Source organism: Orcinus orca, chromosome 8 (genome assembly GCF_937001465.1).
Source record: "Orcinus orca chromosome 8, mOrcOrc1.1, whole genome shotgun sequence".
Classification (NCBI taxonomy): Eukaryota; Metazoa; Chordata; class Mammalia; order Artiodactyla; family Delphinidae; genus Orcinus; species Orcinus orca.
In genome coordinates, this window is record NC_064566.1 from 29645367 (window position 1) to 29663729 (window position 18363).

An 18363-nucleotide genomic window follows, 5' to 3' on the forward strand; every position below is an offset into this window, starting at 1 on the left:
GAGAATCGCATGCAGAAATACTGTCAAGAAGGTTTTTTTCCGCTAACTTATGTGGAACACAAACATCAAAGCGATTAACATAACCAAGCTGGTGCAAATGATTTTCAACGCTTGATTTGGATATTTTGAGTATGTCGGCTATCTCCTGCGTGGTATAACATTGACTGTTCACAACTAATGTCTCAATTTGATTGCTATCATCTTCAACTGGTCTACCTGACCATGGAGCATTGTCCAGAGAGCAATCTCCAGCACATAACTTCACAAACCACTTTCGACACGTTTGATCAGTCACAGCGCCATACACTGCACTAATCTTTTTTTTGCATTTCAGTTGTGCTTTTACCTTTCTTGAAATAATAAAGCATAATATGCTGAAAATGTTGTTTTTTTCCTTCCATCTTCAATATTAAATGGCTACACAAAAATTCACCAATTTTGATAAGTTTTTTTTTAATGCATGGTAATTTGACAGCTGTCACAATACAATCTAACAAAATTGTTTCGAATGAAGTGAAAGACAACTAAGGGCTACTAGAGCCATCTTACAGAAGAAAATGAACAAACTTTTTTGGCCAACCCAAGTTTCCATAGGGCTACAAGGCAAAAGGGGCAATACTCTGGAAAACTGATAGGCTGTTAGGAGGCTTCAGAATATGCATTCAAATAGTGAAGAAGCCAACATACAAAATCTGCCCCTCCAAATTAAAAGTTAAGAGATCTTGTCAGTCCTCCAGAGATCACCAACTTACAAATGACTAAACTCAGGAGAGAAAGAAAATATTAACATAATTTATTGCATAAATATTACCATAATTTATGACAATTCATTATTATCTTCTAGTGAAGAATACAATTGACAAAAGAGCTAGACCTGCAAGTCCTTGAAGCTGGGAACTTCTTTCTGCTATATGAAAACTTATTATGATCTGAAAGCTATTGTTGAACTTGGGGTAGTACAGAATTAACTATTCTGTAAGATTCCAGTGTTAAATGGCAACAGGTTAAGAAAGCCTCTTGCATCCATCTTCATCACAGGGAAATATCAGCTTCCAGGATCTGACTGGCCAAATTTATTGGCTTGGACTCCCTCTTCCCATAATACCACTTAGATTAGCATTAAACATATTTGCATCTCCAACTTTCCCTTGTCTATGAATTCATGTGAACCAACTCCTCCTTTCTGAATGCCATGAACTTTCTTCAGATATGTTAACATCTCTGATTAGTTTACAGCCTATGCTATCTACCTGGAAGCCATCCAGCTTTTCAAGATACATTTGCTCAATACTATTATTATCCATTACATATTGACTTAGAGTTTAATTCTCAAGGGCTTATTTTCATGTTCTTAGGGGAGAACCTCAGGAACCCTCATTTATAGACTACAGTTTGATGATGTCTCTACATTAACAATATGGGGATTTATTACTATTAACTAGAAGCTTTGTTCACTGTATTTCAGAAGGCATCCTTAGTAAGACATAGGAACAGCAGAAATTTGCTTTACATTTTATTACCTCTGCACAACAACCTCAATCTCCAAACATGAGAAGATATTTGACCTCTACTATTAGTCATTGGTCTTTAAAAGATTTTTGTTTTCTTTTATGACATTCTTCACTCCATGAATGCCAATTTGTGCAAATGAAGGTATAAGACTTAGAACAAAAAGGTTCCAACAAGATGAGTCACACTCTAAGTTAACAGGTCATATCAAAACATGGGGAAAGGCTATATGTGAATAATTACCATGAGACAAAGAAGTTTGTGGGAAAAAAAGTCAAAGTCAACTCAACATTAAATTGTTGACTTAAATTGGACATTAAATTTCTCATATAAAGATCCTTCTGACAAATTGGAAGAAATGTTGGAAAATACATTTGTTTCAGTAGAAATGTTTGTGCAGGTCTATAATTGCAGATTAGTTTAGATAGAAGAAAGACTAATGTTCTTTTAGAAAGTAAGCTTCCCAAATGTAGGGACCATGATAAATAATGTGGTGGAGGGGGTGCATAAAATGAGAAAAACATGCTTAAGCTTTGTTTTGTAGGTACAGGCTATTCAGTTCCTGGGCCAGTGTTGTGCATAGAGACAAGTGCTAATCTAAGCTTTTAAAATTAATTTAGATTCAAAAGAAATTATCCTATACTTTCCTAGAATGTGACCCTCTTTGTGTTATTTAATATATGTTACCTATTTAAATGATGGAGAATGTATTTCCAAGGTGGTGAGGAATGAAGAGGAGGTGTAAAGCTGTCTTACACATAGTACTGTGTCTGATTTAGTACCATAAATTTTAGTTTCTCTGGAGAAGGTTGAATCCAAGTGACTGTACAAGAAACAGGACACAACACACAATTGCTGACCTCTAGGATCTTGCCTTTTATGCAGTATTCAAAAGAATATGCATTAAATATAGTTCCTTTTACTTTTCACAAAAGGCATAGTTGGGCCTGCACCAAAATGAAACCATTGCTTCAGTATCATATTAATATTGTTAGTAGTCTAAAAGATCACACTGTATCTGTAAAAAAGAAAAGCAGTATTAAAGTTATCCTCTTCACTACTCTGTGTAAAGACTGCAATGATTTTTCTTTTAGAATCCCAAATCTAGAGAAAGACTAAAGTCTATAATGAGTAGCAAACAAAACTGATTTATTATGTATGGATAGTGTTAGGTGTGGGCGTGTGATGGGAATTCTACAGTCTTAAAAAGAAATTAAATTCAGAGTATTTTTGAGAAATTGATTTCTTGTTATGAGGAGAAATGCTTTATCAATACTCACCTGCCACCATCCATTCTCATGTCCAAGGGGCCATCCTTCCGAAGGGAAAAACCTCTTTCAGGGGCATCAAGTTGCATGGAGGAACACCCAAGATCCAAAAGAACTCCATCTAAAGTCCCTGGTTGCACTCCAGCTTTCATTAGTAAGGCTTCTGCCTGGCTGAACTGGCCCAGGATGGCTCGGATCTGTTTACTGGGGATAAACCCAGGAGATGGAAAAAACACTTGTCATATTAAAGTCTTTCTTAAGGTCTAGGATCAATGAAAGGGAGCACATTCTATTATTAGCTTATTTAACCAATATATGTTTACTAAGTGCCAACCACATGCTTTGTACTATATAAGGACATACAGCTATGGAAACTCTATATCTTTGGTTTCAACACCAGAGGTGGTTTGACATAATTTTCTTTTTTTTTTTTTTGCGGTACGCGGGCCTCTCACTGTTGTGGCCTCTCCCGTTGCGGAGCACAGGCTCCGGACACGCAGGCTCAGCGGCCATGGCTCACGGGCCCAGCCGCTCTGTGGCATGTGGGATCTTCCCGGACCGGGGCACGAACCCACGTGCCCTGCATCGGCAGGTGGACTCTCAACCACTGCACCACCAGGGAAGCCCGGTTTGACATAATTTTATTCTTGCTAATAAACACAATTTATTTTATACTTTGTGAAGGTATATAAGTTTATGAATTAGAAAAATTTCCTGGTCAGACCCGTCCTTTTATTTATTTTTTTCTGAAAAAAAAATTCATATATCTCTGGGCTGGGAAAAGAAACATATGCCATTCTATCAAAAGAATAAACACCTGTGCACTGTTGATGGGAGTGTAAACTGGTATAGCCACTATGGAAAACAGTATAGCGGTTCTTCAAAAAATTAAAAATAGAACTACCATATCATCTAGCAATTCCACTTCTGGGAATATATCCAAAAGAAATAAAAACACTATGTTGAAGCAATATCAGCACACTCATGTTCATAACAGCATTATTTACAACAGTCAAGACATGAAAACAACCTAAGTGTCTGTCAATGGATGAATGGATAAAGAACTTAAGATGTGTATATATATATTATTCAGCCATAAAAAAGAAGAAAATCTTGCCATTTGTGACAACATGGATGGACCCTGAGAGCATTATGCTAAGTCAGACAGAGAAAGACAAATACTGTATGATCTCATTTATATGTGAAATCTTGAAATTGAAAGAGAGAGAGAGAGAGAGGGGGAGGGAGAGAGAGAGAGAGCAAGAGAGAGAGCAAGAGAGAGAGAGAGAGAGAGAAAACCATGCTTGTAAAAAAAGAGATGAGATTTGTGGTTACCAGAGGTGGGGGATGAGGTAAGGGGAATTGAATGAAGGTGGTCAAAAGGTACAAACTTCCAGACAAATAAGACAAATAAGTACTAGGGGTGTAATGTACAACACGATGACTATAGTTAACACTACTGTGTGGTATTTATGAAAGTTGTTAAGAGAATAAATCCTAAGAGCTCTCATCACAAGGAAAATAATCCCTTTCTCTTTTGTGTTTATATGAGATGATGGCTGTTAACTAAACATTGTTGTAATCATTTCATAATATATGTAAGTCAAATCATTATGCTGGACACAAACTTGTACAGTGTTATATGTCAATTATTATCTCAATAAAACTGGAAAAAAATTTAACTTTTAACTAGTAAACCAATTTAAATATCTTTTTTCTTTCTGTTTTATTACTTATTATATGTCAAAACATCTTCAAGCCAACCATTTTAGCTTTCTCCATATTCTTCACATAATTCAGGATAGGGGTGCTCTGCAGCTGCACACTTGAAGAATGAAACTATGCCTAAAATAAATGCCTTCTTACAGAAGCAATGTTTTAGCTCTCAGCAGGGATTCCGAAGTGAATGGAGCATTCAGAATTAACACAGGCAAGGAGTTGGGATCACCTTACAGCTATATTAATTCTCCTTCCTACACAAAGTGAGATGCTGCCTTCAGGGTTCTTCAGAAGCCCTAGGGCAACTGGCATGCATTTTGGAAGGGGAATGAGAAGAGAAAAATTGGGCAACACTCTAAGACCTCATTCCCTCCATCTACAGGTGTATGGAGTGAGGGTGGATTTCAACAGTGTTGGGGAATTCATATCTATGATATTTACTTATGTGTTATGTTGTTTAAGGAGAATTTCACAGCTCATTGGTAATTTTTTCTCAAATTCCAGTGGTGAAAGTGATTTTCAGATTCACTCACCAAATATTCACTAAATATCTGCTATGTGTCAGGCATTATGCTATTCTAAGGTATAAACAGATTAATAAATCATGGCTTTCTGAGCTTTGAGCTGAGAGAAAGGTATATAAATAAACTGCTTGCAAAACAATCTCATGAGTGCTAATAGTAGAGAGACAGACAAATTGCTATGTCTGTATTTGGAAAATATAAAATGAATATTAATACTAGCATTGAAAACAGAAATAGTAGAATCTTGGGATTGGAAGGCAACTCACAAATCATTTGTTTCAATTATTTAATTGATGTTTGAATCTTTTCCCTTTCCACCATCACTGCTGGGGGGCAGGGTGGGGAGGAGACTCATTGTTTTAATCATATCTCATTCACCCCATTGGTGAGGAAGGGATTCCCATTCTAAAATTATGGAAATGGTCAAGTGAACACACAGCACACGACACTGGTCAGATGAGATTGACAGGAGTTTATTAATCACATCCACTCACAGCCCAGGGGAGGAGGACACCAAATGCCATGCATGGCTACATGGGTGCTGCACTCAGGAACAGAGTGGACCGACAGGCTGTGAGAAGCAGATTTTATGGTATCAGTAGGGTAGGGTGCTGCATGCCCAAGAAAGGATGTGTTGGCTTGTTTGAATAATTCCACGGGCTGGCAGGGAACTGAAACCTGCTACTCAGGGATAAGCAGGTATTATGCCTGATCCTTTTGATAAGGAGTGTTGTTTGGCTAGGAATCTTCTCTGTGGAAGCACAGTGGGGAAGAAAAGTTGTGGTTAGGCCATTTAAGATTCTTCCAGCTTTCCCTAAATGTCAAGAACACATAATACTGGGCTTAAATTTTAGGCCTTACCTCACAGTCATTTAGCCCGTGTTTGAACATTCCCAGTAAATAAAAACTCACTATTGGTTTTTGGTTTTTAAAATTTTTTTTTTAGTCAGTTGTTTTTTAGTGAAGTTGCTGGCTGTTTCCTCACTATTTCTATAACTTTTGTTCCAGGTATCAGTCCATGGAAAACAATTAAAAACCCATGGCAGGGGCTTCCCTGGTGGCGCAGTGGTTGAGAGTCCGCCTGCCGATGCAGGGGACACGGGTTCGTGCCCCGGTCCGGGAAGATCCCACGTGCCATGGAGTGGCTGGGCCCGTGAGCCATGGCCGCTGGGCCCGCGCGTCCGGAGCCTGTGCTCCGCAACGGGAGAGACCGCAGCGGCGAGAGGCCCGCGTACCGCAAAAAAAAAAAAAAAAAAAAAAACCATGGCAGCCTGTTACATATCTATTGTTAGTTATTGTAAGCAATACTTGTTGGCTACCTCTTAGTTGCCAGTCTCTTTTTTCCAACAGGACATCAAAATTTCAGCCTTGTATCTTGGGAGAGAATGATCATATCCATGATTGTTTATGTCAACTTGGCTTGGCAAAAGTACCCAGTTATTTAATCAAACAATGATCTAGGTATTGCTGTGAAGGTTTTTTTAGATGTGGTTACCATTACAGTCAGTTCCCTGTAAGTAAAGGATATTACCTTCCATAATGTGGGTGTGTGTCATCTGATCAGATGAAAGGCCTTAAGAGCAAAAAATGAGGTTCCCCAGAGGAAAAGGAAATTCAATCTCAAGACTATAGTATCATCTCCTATCATAGTTTCCAGTCTGCTGGCCTGCCCTACCATTTCAGACTTGCCAGTCCCCACAATGTGAGCCAATTCCTTGAGATAAATCTCTCTCTCTCTCTCTCTCTCTCTCTCTCTATATATATATATATATATATATATATATATCTCTATATGATGCGTATGTGTGTATATGTATGTATATCTCCTACTGGTTCTGTTTCTCCTGAGAATTCTATCCTAATGGATATAATATCTCTGCTCAAGAGGTAGATTTCTGATTAGCTAAGCTAACTTGCACACATGACCACCACGGCCCCTATAATTTGTTCTAAGATTGGCATGTGTCACACCTCTGGCCAATAAGATACAAGAGGTATTTCCTAGGGACTTGGGGAAAGAAAATTCTTTTCTTCCATTGAGCCATGGGAAGAAAAATGTTTTTCAGACTCTCACTTGATATGAAAAAGCACATAGCTCTGATCATTGCCAGCAGATATCTTGGCCCAAAGAAGGGAGAGGGTAGCAGCCAATTTGGCCAAAACTCTACAAAGCATAGAGAAAGATTAACCATGCCATTAGATTGAACCTCACCTAAAATCCAACTTGTCTCTAAACTTTGGAGTTATATGAGCTCATAAATTACCTTTGTTATTTAAAACCAGTTTGAGTTGTTTTTTTTTTACTTGCAATGGAAAACATAACTATTATAGGTATCATGCTTCTCAGGTGTTCATTTCTCTAAATCATACAACTCTTGTTTCTTCTGCTATTCTCTATGCAAAAAGTCTTTCACCATGCAAGATGCTCTTTTCTGAATGTGTCCCAGTTTGCCTATGTCCCTAGATCTGAACTCCATAATGATCAGCACAGAATAAAGTAAATTCTTTCCTCTTTTGTTCTAGTTATTATATTAATACAGCTCAAGATCAAAAGTTTTAGAATTTGTTTCACACTGTTGACTTATACTATCTAATACCATTGTACACCACTGCTAAAGCCTGTTTCCTCCACACTGTACTTGTGCAGTTTTGTTTTGTTAATTATTGTAGATCTAGTACAATCTCTAACCTACATATTTTCTACAACCCTTTAGGATCCAGGTATTATCTTGAACCATAGAAATCTTCTTTACACTGCAGCAAAAGCCTCAAACAAATCACTATTGCCCAGTCTTAATTCTTTAGCATTAGAGCTATATCCTGCTTAAAGCTAATAATATAATTGTAAAATAAAAATAATATCTTATAGGAGATGTTTGTGTTCTTGGACACCCTCAAACATAACTGTTTAACACTAATATTCAGATAGTTTTAGGCATGACAAAGAGTAAGTAACAAAAATATAATCCTCACCATAATCATTTACAAGTATGAGAATATCATATGGGGAGAAAAAAGTAACCATGAGACAATACCACAAAGTAAATCATGTGTTTAAGGCAGAGTCTTCTGATGCTATATCAGTTATAGAATTAGATTATTATATCAGTTTCTAGAATTAGAATATTCTCATAGTAAAAAAAAAAAACATCTACAAGTACACCAACAAACTGTTGAAAACTTAGCCTTAACTTCAGACCCTGGGGCATTATTTCACATATGCAATTATACTGAGGCTAATTTTCCTGTGTAGGAAGATTCCACGCCCACTTTTTTCTTCTTCTTTTTTTTCTTTCTTCTTCTCTTTTTTCTTTCCTTCCTCTCTCCCTTCCTCAGGTCCTCTCTTCCTTCCCTCCCTCCCTACTTCCTTCCTTTCTTCCTCTTTTATTCAAATTTTAAGTTCTTAGTATTTTCGCATATGTATTTTACAAGTGTTATAAAGCAAGTAACAGAAAAGTGTGAAATCGCCAGAGAGGATCATGATGGTCACAAAAACAGAGCCAAACCAGGACATTTAGCCATAACTAAGAATACAGAATTTATCATTGTCATCATCATTTGTCGTTACCCTAGGATCCCCAGGATGTAAGTAAAATGTTGCTTGTGACTCAAAGCACATGTTACATGAGAAGATTCTACAACCCAACGCCAAGAAAAATAAGGCACTTAGCAATAGAGTGCCAGTAATACCCTAGTTCCTGGAAGCCATTTTTTGAGGCTTTGACCATGATAAGTATTGTTAATCTTTACTCTGGCAAGTCATCTGCACTTGGAGTACAAGTTTTGGGTTTGTTTTATTATAAAGGATCCTAGTACATACTGAGGCTAGTGATGTAAGAGTAGCCACTACGTGATTTAGGATTAAACATGGAACTTCATCATTCCTCTAACTGCATACAGTCTAATGATAGCAGTTAAGGATAGATTACTCAACAAATTATAAAAGTAGATCTAGATTCTTTCTAAAAAGAATAAATCATTTAGCTGTGAAGGAATTGAGGTCTTAGACAGGGAGATGGAAGCAGATTCAGGCATGAAAGAATAAGTTAGAGATATAATTTATTAGAACTGGCTCAGTCACTAAAACTGAGGCATCAAGTCAGTATCAGCCGCAAAGGCAACCTCATGTAAAGTCACCTAAGCTACAGACTAGGCCATCTTCCGTCCATTATCAGGAACCCTGTGGCGAAATCTGAGGGTACACTGAGCTAGCAGATGGATATGCAGAGAACTCTGATCATATGGACCAGAGTGACAAGCAGAACAATGTAAAGGAGAGAAGAAAACTAACATTTCTTAAGAAGATGCCAGGAATGTATTCAGATACTTAAAGTTCGTTTCAGGGTTCACTTTGTCATTTACTTTAATCATTCATTTTGTGTGTGCATTTGAGGGCATACCTAGGTGATAACATTCCCTAAGAAGATATGAAGAGCAAAATCCAAATTGTTTTTGCGGGGGTGAAGGTCTGATTACAGTGGATCCAAGCCTTTCTCACGTTAGTATCAGCATTAATCCATGAAATCCCAGCGTGCTACCTGTTTTCTAGTCATTAAATTTTATTGGTCTGTAGGCACAGAGCAGGGGCCTTGGCTGTTTTTATCACTTCATTAGGCACTCCCCAAGCAAGGAATTCAGAGGGAGCCAAAGCAGTGGATGAAAGCATAGCTCATATTTGAGCAATGGTAACAGCAAACATTTATAGAATGCTTCCTATGTACTAGACCCTGTGCTAAGTGCTTTATACTTATTAAATCATTTCATCCTTATGATAACCCTATGAGCTAGGTGACATTATAACCCACATTTTGCAGATGAAGAAACAAGTACAAAGAATGAAGTCACTTACTCAAGCCATATAGCTAGTAAGTGCTGGAATTAGAATGCAAACTCAGTCCTTTCTGGCTCCAGAGTCATGTTCTTAACCACTACGCTGTAATACCTAGGTTTCTAATTATTTAGTGCCATTTCAGACCTCTAACTCTTCATCATTAAAACCTTGTCATGATCCATAAATCTGCCTAGTTTTTCTGATATTTTTATTAAAATGCTTTAATTGTTTTCAATGTTTGCCATCTCTTCATAGCTATAGGTCTGCAGATTCGGCACTCAACAAATATTTGCTGAATAAGGATTATCTACCAGGTACTGGAATACAGGAATATAAAAATGAACAACAGCACACAATATAGAAAGGTATATACACAACATATATAAATCACTGAGGAGATGGTTTATTTCTTCTTTAAACAGCAGTGGTAGAGCAGAAAGGGGAAACTGCATCATAAGGCTTATGTTTAAAAATTTGTTCTGATACTTATTAACCCTATGGTATTGGACAAGTTATTTAATATCCCTCAGTTTCAGTTCCCTGTGTCTCATGGTATTTAAGTTTTTCCCCTTTGAGGCAGCCTGGTATGGTAGAAGTATCTCAGTAAGTTCTGGAATCAGAGTGAATCAGATTATTAACTTTTTAATTATTTATCCCTTTACAACTCAGATTCTTTATTTGTACCATGTAGGCAACAGAGCAATTCCAAACTCACAAAGCTTTGGTGAAGAGTATGTTAATCAATGTACATGAGGACAGCTACTAAGATGCCTAGGCAAAGGAAGGCCCTCAATAAATGTTACCTCTCCCTCTGTTCCAACCTGCTTTTCTTCCCTTACGAGATTCTTCTTATGATTTGGTCACTGTGCTGCCAACTGAAAGTTGGGAGCAGTAGCAAGGATTTGCTCCAGGCACTCCAAATGCAGGGCCATACTGACTATAAAGAATTCTTCTCCAATCTCTTTTATGTGCTGCTACTGGGCTGTATTTCTCCTTCCATTTCACCATCCTCTTGTTATAGTTTGAGAACTGTTCACTTTTTGATATGTTAATGTTTACCATACTACATGAAGGTCCAAGATGCTGATTTTCATATTAATTGTGATCACTTTTTAAACACTACTAAAACATACACTTGCTCAAAGAATATTTTCATACACTGTAGAGATGGAACAAAAAGACGTTTTTGTTCTGCATAATCTGCTCAAAATCTTTGATAGCATTATCTTTACTGACCATTGTCTTTCCCTTCAGGAAATACTTTCTAAAAATTGATTTAGTCATTTATTCACAACTCATATATTGACTTGAATAAAGCACATTTTAGAAATGATGAAATGTAATTATATTTCTATCTTTCAGTTACCCTTTCAAAATGTATTCAATGGCGTAATATTCCTCTCTTCTGGAATAACAGTTTCGGAGGCTATGTTATAAAGTCTTTGAAATTCCATTGTCCAGTAAGAGGTTAAAGTACTAATTTATATTAGACTTTCATAAGACAATTACGCATGTTGTGTTCTCCAGGGTAATCTTAAAAAGTATAGTAAAATAAAGTATAACATATGAGCAAACAGAGAGAGAAGATAGAATGATAATAACAAAAAAGGTGGCAATAAAGAAGAAAAAAAGGAACAAAGAACAGGTTGATACATAAAAAACTAACAGGAAGATAGTAGATAGATCCAAACCCAAATACACCAGTAATTATATATTTTTTTATTTTTACTTTTTTTGTTTTTGTTTTTTGCGGTACCCAGGCCTCTCACTGTTGTGGCCTCTCCCGTTGCGGAGCACAGGTTCCGGACGCGCAGGCTCAGCGACCATGGCTCACGGGCCCAGCCGCTCCGTGGCATGTGGGATCTTCCCGGACCGGGGCACGAACCCGTGTCCCCTGCATCGGCAGGCGGACTCTCAACAACTGCACCACCAGGGAAGCCCCACCAGTAATTATATTAAATATTCTGACTGAATACTCTAATTTTAAAAAGATTTTCAAAATCCAATGATATGTTGCTTATAAAAGACAAATTAACTATTAGGACACAGAGAACTCAAAAATAAGAAGATGGAAAAAATGTTAATGCAAACACTACACAAAAGAAAGGTGGTGTCAGATACAGCAGATTGAAACAGTACTAGAAATAAAAAGAGGTATTTTTATCATGAAAAATGGGCCAAATCTACCAAATGGCATGCAAATTACAAATTTTTATATCCCTAATAATAAAGCTTCAAAATATGAAGCAAAAATTGACAGAACTAAAAGCAGATGGATAAATATATAACCATAATGGTAGATTTTAAAATATCACTCTTAGTAAATATTGACTAAGCAGAATAACATATAGGAAATTTGAAACACACAATTATCAAGTTTGATTTAACTGACCCAAAAAACTCCATACTCCAAAACTACATGAATGTATATATTTTTAAAGACACACTGAATTTGTAAAACATATACTATCTGCTGGGGTTATCAGACTAGTTTCATCAAATTTCAAAGGGCTGATATCATACAGAGTATATTTTCTAAGCACAGTGGAATTTAAGTAGAAGTCAATAATAGGAAAAGTCCTATTAGAAAGTCCACAAATGTTTGGAAATTAAGTAATAGGCTTCTAAATAATCCAGAAAATAAAGAAAATTAATAAATATTTTAAACTAAACAATACTTAAAGAGTACAACATAACTTACCACCTAATAGAAATGCAACACATCAAAACTTGTGGAATACTTCTAAAATCATTATTGAGAAAAATGTACATAAAAGTATGCTGAAAATCAATGATCTATGCATTCTTGTTTCATAAATTAAACGATAACAGCAACAATCTATGGAATAGGATAAAAAATGATTTGCAAATGATGTGACCAACAAGAGGTTAATACCCAAAATATACAAATAGCTTATAAAACTCAATATCACACAAAGAATCCAATCAAAAAATGGGCAGGAGATCTAAACAGACATATTTCCAAAGAAGACATACAGATGGTTAACAGGCACATGAAATTCAACATGTTCAACATCACTAATTAAGAGAATTGCAAATCAAAACTACAATGAGGTATACCTCACACTGGTCAGAATGGCCATCATCAAAAAATCTACAAAGAATAAATGCTGGAGAAAAGGAAACCCATGTACACTGTTGGTGGGAATGTAAATTGGTGCAGCCTATATATATATATATATATATATATATACACACACACACACACACACACACACACACACACATACAATAGAATGTTAGCCATAAAATAATGGAATATTGCCATTTGCAGCAACATGGATGGACCTAGAGGGTATTATGCTTAGTGAAATAAGTCGGACAGAGAAAGACAAATACTATATAACATCAGTTATATGTGGAATCTAAAAAAATAATAAAATGAATCTATATACAAAACAGAAACAGACTTACAGACATGGAAAACAAACCTATGGTTACTAAAGAGGAGAGGGAGGAGGGGAGGGAGAAATTAGGAGTATGAGATTAACAGATACAAAGTAATAAACATAAACAATAAGGATTTACTCTATAGTACAGCAAAATTATACACAATATCTTGTAATAACCTACAATGGACTATAATCTGCGAAAAACAAAAGCAAAAACAAAAACCCAAATCACTCTACTGTACACCTGAAACTAACAAAATATTGTAAATCAACTCTACTTCAATAATAATAATAATGAAAAAGACGATACCAAATTAAAATCCTAAAAAGAGGCAGAAAATTATAAATACAAGAGCAAAAAAAAAAAAAAAAAAGAAATAGAACAATAGAAATAATTAAAGATAAAAAAAAATTTGTTCTTTGAAAATACTGAGAAAATTGATTAATCCCTTATAAGGGTAATCAAGAATAGAGAATGAACAAATTATTAACATAAGGGGTAAAAAAAGAACATGTCACTACAAATCTTACAGGCATTAAAAACACAATAGGACATTATCAAGAACTTTACGATAATAAATTTGAAATTTAGATCAAATGAAAAAATTCCCAGAAAAATCATAACTTACTAAAACTGTCCTATGAAGAAATGTAAAATATAAAGTCTTAAAAGCATTAAGAAACTAAATCTGCAATTATAAAGCGTTCCACAGAGAAGACAACAAGCCTAAACAGCTTCACCATGAATTCTTCCAAACAGTTAAAAGAGCATCAATTTGATATAAACCCCTCCAGAGAATAGAAAAAGAGCCATTCACAAAGCCAGCGTAACCCTGCTATGAAATTAAACAAGTACATTATAAAAAAGCAAAACTAAAGGCCAATCTTTCTCATGGGCAAAATAACAAAAGTTAACAGAATATGAGCATATCAAATCCAGCCACATATATAAGGGATGATATCACTAGGTTGATATCCACTTGGCAAGGTCTGTGAAGCAGTTGAACATGCAATAATACTGAAGCTAAGGAGAGAGGTCAGGGCTGGAGAGACAACTTTTGTAATTGTCTTAAAAGAGTAGGGATTTAGAAAATGTTTATTAAATGAATATACAACAGGATTTTAAAACGGAAAAATTCTTCTGGTTTCAGTTTCAGGCCAATATCATAGGGAAATAGATAACCACTGCTAAAAGAAATACCAAATAAAAATGCAATTTTCCCAAATACATGGCCTAGAGAAGGTTTCATTACACTTGGGCCCCTCATAGAGATGTTTATTTAATTTTATATTATAAAAGACATTAGAAAATGAACAAGAATTCTAATAAGAAAATTTTCTTGGCAGGAACTGCTTCCTTGCTTAATTTTCTTGGCATCTCACTTTACTCATTTTAATGATATTCAAACACTTAATCCTTGATTCCATGTAATTCTCACATAAAAATATCTATATCCTCTGTGCTTAAATCACCCAGCCCACTCCCATACCCCACTCTCTCTCATTAAAGACTACACTGTTCCAATGATTGGTGATAATTTCTTCTTCTAGACTGCAGTAGAGCTTACTTATGATTCATTTGGCACTCAGTACATGCTACTTTGTAATGTTGTTTATCTTTTTATCACACTGCCTCTGCAACAAGAACTTAAACCTATTACGGGTCATATAGACCATGTTATACAGCTTTTGGTATGTGCAGTACCTAAAAGATTCTAAGTGTTCAATGAAAGTTTTTTTGATGATGAAAGTGGTGATGATTTTAAAGGCATTAACATTTTTTAAAGGCATCAAAGATGAGAACTCAGTAATAAAAAGCTCAATGTTTTTTCCATCATACTTTGCTAAGAAATACATGTAAGATACACAGTAAACTGATACAGCCTTGGAGGGACAAACAGTTATGCAGTGTGTAGCCTGTAAATTTAAGTCAATACACTCATTAGAAGGGCTTAAGTTTCAGGCATTTATTTTTCACATTTGTAAGAGTCATGAGGTGTTTTATGGAACCACCTTATAACCATAGTCAATCAACCTAAAGTAGTGTATTTTAAGTTTTTGTTCATGATATTTTGCCACCTACATTATCACGGAAGAAGTTTGTTCATGGTATCTTGCGACCTGCATTATCATGGAAGAACTTAAATATACTCAAAGGAAAAATGCTGGCATGTTCTATTAACAAAGGAAATAAAATTCACAATTCATACATACTAACCAAAGCCAGGGAATTCAGTTAAGGTTAAATTTAACTCATTCAATAAGGAAGGAAACTTTGAAGTGCTTTAATTTGAAGGGTGGTATTACAATACTATTTAAATAAAATTCCTTTTTGGAGGATCCTTTTTTTCCCTACTGGAGCACTTTAAAAAGTCCCAGAAAAAATGCATTTTATTTCATATGTACAGAGATTTTACATATCTACAGAGATATGTAAGAGTGTTGGTTTTCTCTGCATAATAATTATCAGATAGTATTTGAGAAATGATGTTTAAACGGCTCCTTCTATGATTTCTAATATTTCTGACTCCTTATGCTAGATAACCCCACTCCCTTCATATTATCCTCTTATCCAATTTTCTATAAAGCTTTGTGTGATAATTGGAATAAAAAGTGTCCATCTTTTGGGGGCATCATTTTCCAAAACTTACATGTTCTTACGTAGTTCTGATGAATTCAGCCTCTAAAAAATCACCATGCATATACACTGCCAAAATATCCCATTGATTCTATCAGTTATTCAGGAAGATCTCTCATGACTTAAACATTAATAGTTTCGAATGCCTGGCATTGATGACGCCGGGTGCTTGGATGACTGCCTGAACTCAGGTCTGAAGGGACCAGACGATTTAATCTAATGGTCTCTAATTAAGGGTGAATATCATGATCATCTGGAGAATGCTTACAAATTATGGATGTTTTATTACCATCCTAAAAAATCAACATCAAGACAAACATGCTATATTTGGGGGATTTTTCTGAAGGGTTCTTATTCTCATAGCTCTCTTTAAGGAGCAATGGTTAGATACGGCCAAAAAGAAAATAGGTTTAGGAATGTCTATCAAGACCAAGAGGAATGGCAAATTCTTGAGGCTGATGATAGCTTTTATACACTAAGTACGCACAACAACCATAAAGCAAAAGAGTAAGAAAAATTAAATGCTTACTGTTATGGTAAAGGATAACAATTGCTACATAAGGCAAGGGATGGCAGCTGCTAGGAACACTGAGGCTTGGGAATATTAGTTGTGTGTCGCCCCCTTCCAAAGAGAAGAGAGAAATTCTACTTACTGGTGATGAGCAATGAGGTCACTGACACAAGGATGTCCTGTGAGGGCACTAAGCTGTCCTTATGCATCAGCAGGTCCTAACTCTAGTGTGTAAGTCTGAAATTACCAGTTCCTACCCTAGTATCTTTTGATGGGTGGACTTAAAATGGCACTGTAAATTTAAATTCAGTTTAAATAAAGAAATAAAAGTCACTAAATACAACCAAGTATTTTAAAATGAAGGAAAAATCCATAATAGAAGTCAGTAGTGATTTTCAAATGAAGAGAGCAGTGATTAGCTAAAAATTCAGTCTGATGTTTGAATTTTTAAATTAATGCACATTTTAATCTACTCTATGATATATCTATATTCACTTTAATATAAAATAATGTTTAATTATAAAACAATGTTTAATTTAACAAGTCAAATTGTTGCTCTAGGAAGACATACCATGTTTTTCCTGTAATCTTGAATACTCACTGACAACACTTCTGACAACATATTAAAATGATGCATATTAAAACGAAGCATCCAGAGAAGGAAAAGACAGCCTGCAAACCTTTGTCCTATTGGTGGTTCTCATTAGTTTCAAAACTCAGTGTGGTTATTACATAATATAACAAGATTATGGCAAATAGCTAATGGTTTTTAGTTTAAGGAAAAGAAAATATGGCCTTTCTGACCTCTTGAAAAAAATCATTAAAACTAAAAATTGATCGTGAGATTTTAGTGAATTTTCATTGCTTTTTTAAGTTCAGAGGGAGTAAGAAAAATGCATTCCCTCTGTAAATGCAAATTAATTAGCTGAATATGTGTCAGGAGCAAATTTTTTAGCCATACTATTTTCCAATGACCTCTCTCTGAAAAGGTTTTTCTGTACTTTTCAGTTGCTTAGTTTTATTTCTGTGACTACTGTATATCATTTCTCGTTTTAAAAGAATATTCAAGTGTACATTAGCAGGAGATAATTTCCCAAACAAAGCATGAATTTAGTTTATGTACGTCTTGAGTGGCATTATTTTGCAAAAGGGTGACTGCGTGATTAGGTTCAAACCTAGAATTGATGATTTGTATATGACATATAAGTTAAATTATTCTAAAATCTGGAGGCTGTGGCTCTAGATGCATAAAAATAATAACAGTTGTTGGCCACAATAGATTTAATCAATTTTATAATTTCCCTTAATTCAAACATAACATTACATTGCAGAAAGTAGAGCCTGCTGATAACACTGCAAACATAAAAATTACTTTAAGACCACACTACTTTTTATTTTAGGAAATTCCATAGGGATGTTCGACATAATTCTGAGTATATGTGGAATCCAGTTAGAAAATCAAATCAAAAGAATAAATCATTTATATATTAAGTTTAAATTTTGAAATGTTAATATTCTTTATACACAGATAAGATGCTTTTGAGATTTTTAAGGAAATCAGTCTGCCACAGACACTTTCTGAATAATTCTATGTGTCAAATACTACATTAGATACTAAGGTCCCTATTGTAAGAGTTCATAACAGTGCACAACTTTATGATTCACAGAATATTTTAACTTAATCACATTTTGACCTTCATCACAATTCTATAAATTATATAATGTAAACACTTTTCTCCTTACTTTATGATTAAAACTTCAGATTAGAGAATATTTTTCTTACACATCTTTCTATAAAATAATCTAGCACAGTAATAGGGAACAGAATGGGTACTTGATAAATATTTGATAACCAGTGAATTGCTCAAGGTCACACAGCTAGTAGTGGTAAAGGTAAGTACTAAACTTAGGTCAGTTAGTTCCAAGACCAAGATGTCAAAGTATTACTAT

At 35.3% G+C, this 18363-nt stretch overlaps 1 protein-coding gene across 5 annotated transcripts in view; it reads right to left on the minus strand.

Annotated features, from left to right (window-relative positions):
• Nucleotides 1–18363, minus strand: part of METTL15 (methyltransferase like 15) — a 203453-nt gene that overhangs the window by 55821 nt on the left and 129269 nt on the right. For all 5 annotated transcript variants that reach the window (XM_049714235.1, XM_004263948.4, XM_049714234.1 and 2 more), the window contains one exon: nucleotides 2790–2981. In XM_049714235.1, coding sequence (XP_049570192.1) covers nucleotides 2790–2981 — 192 coding nt within the window. The remainder of the gene's footprint in view (nucleotides 1–2789; nucleotides 2982–18363) is intronic.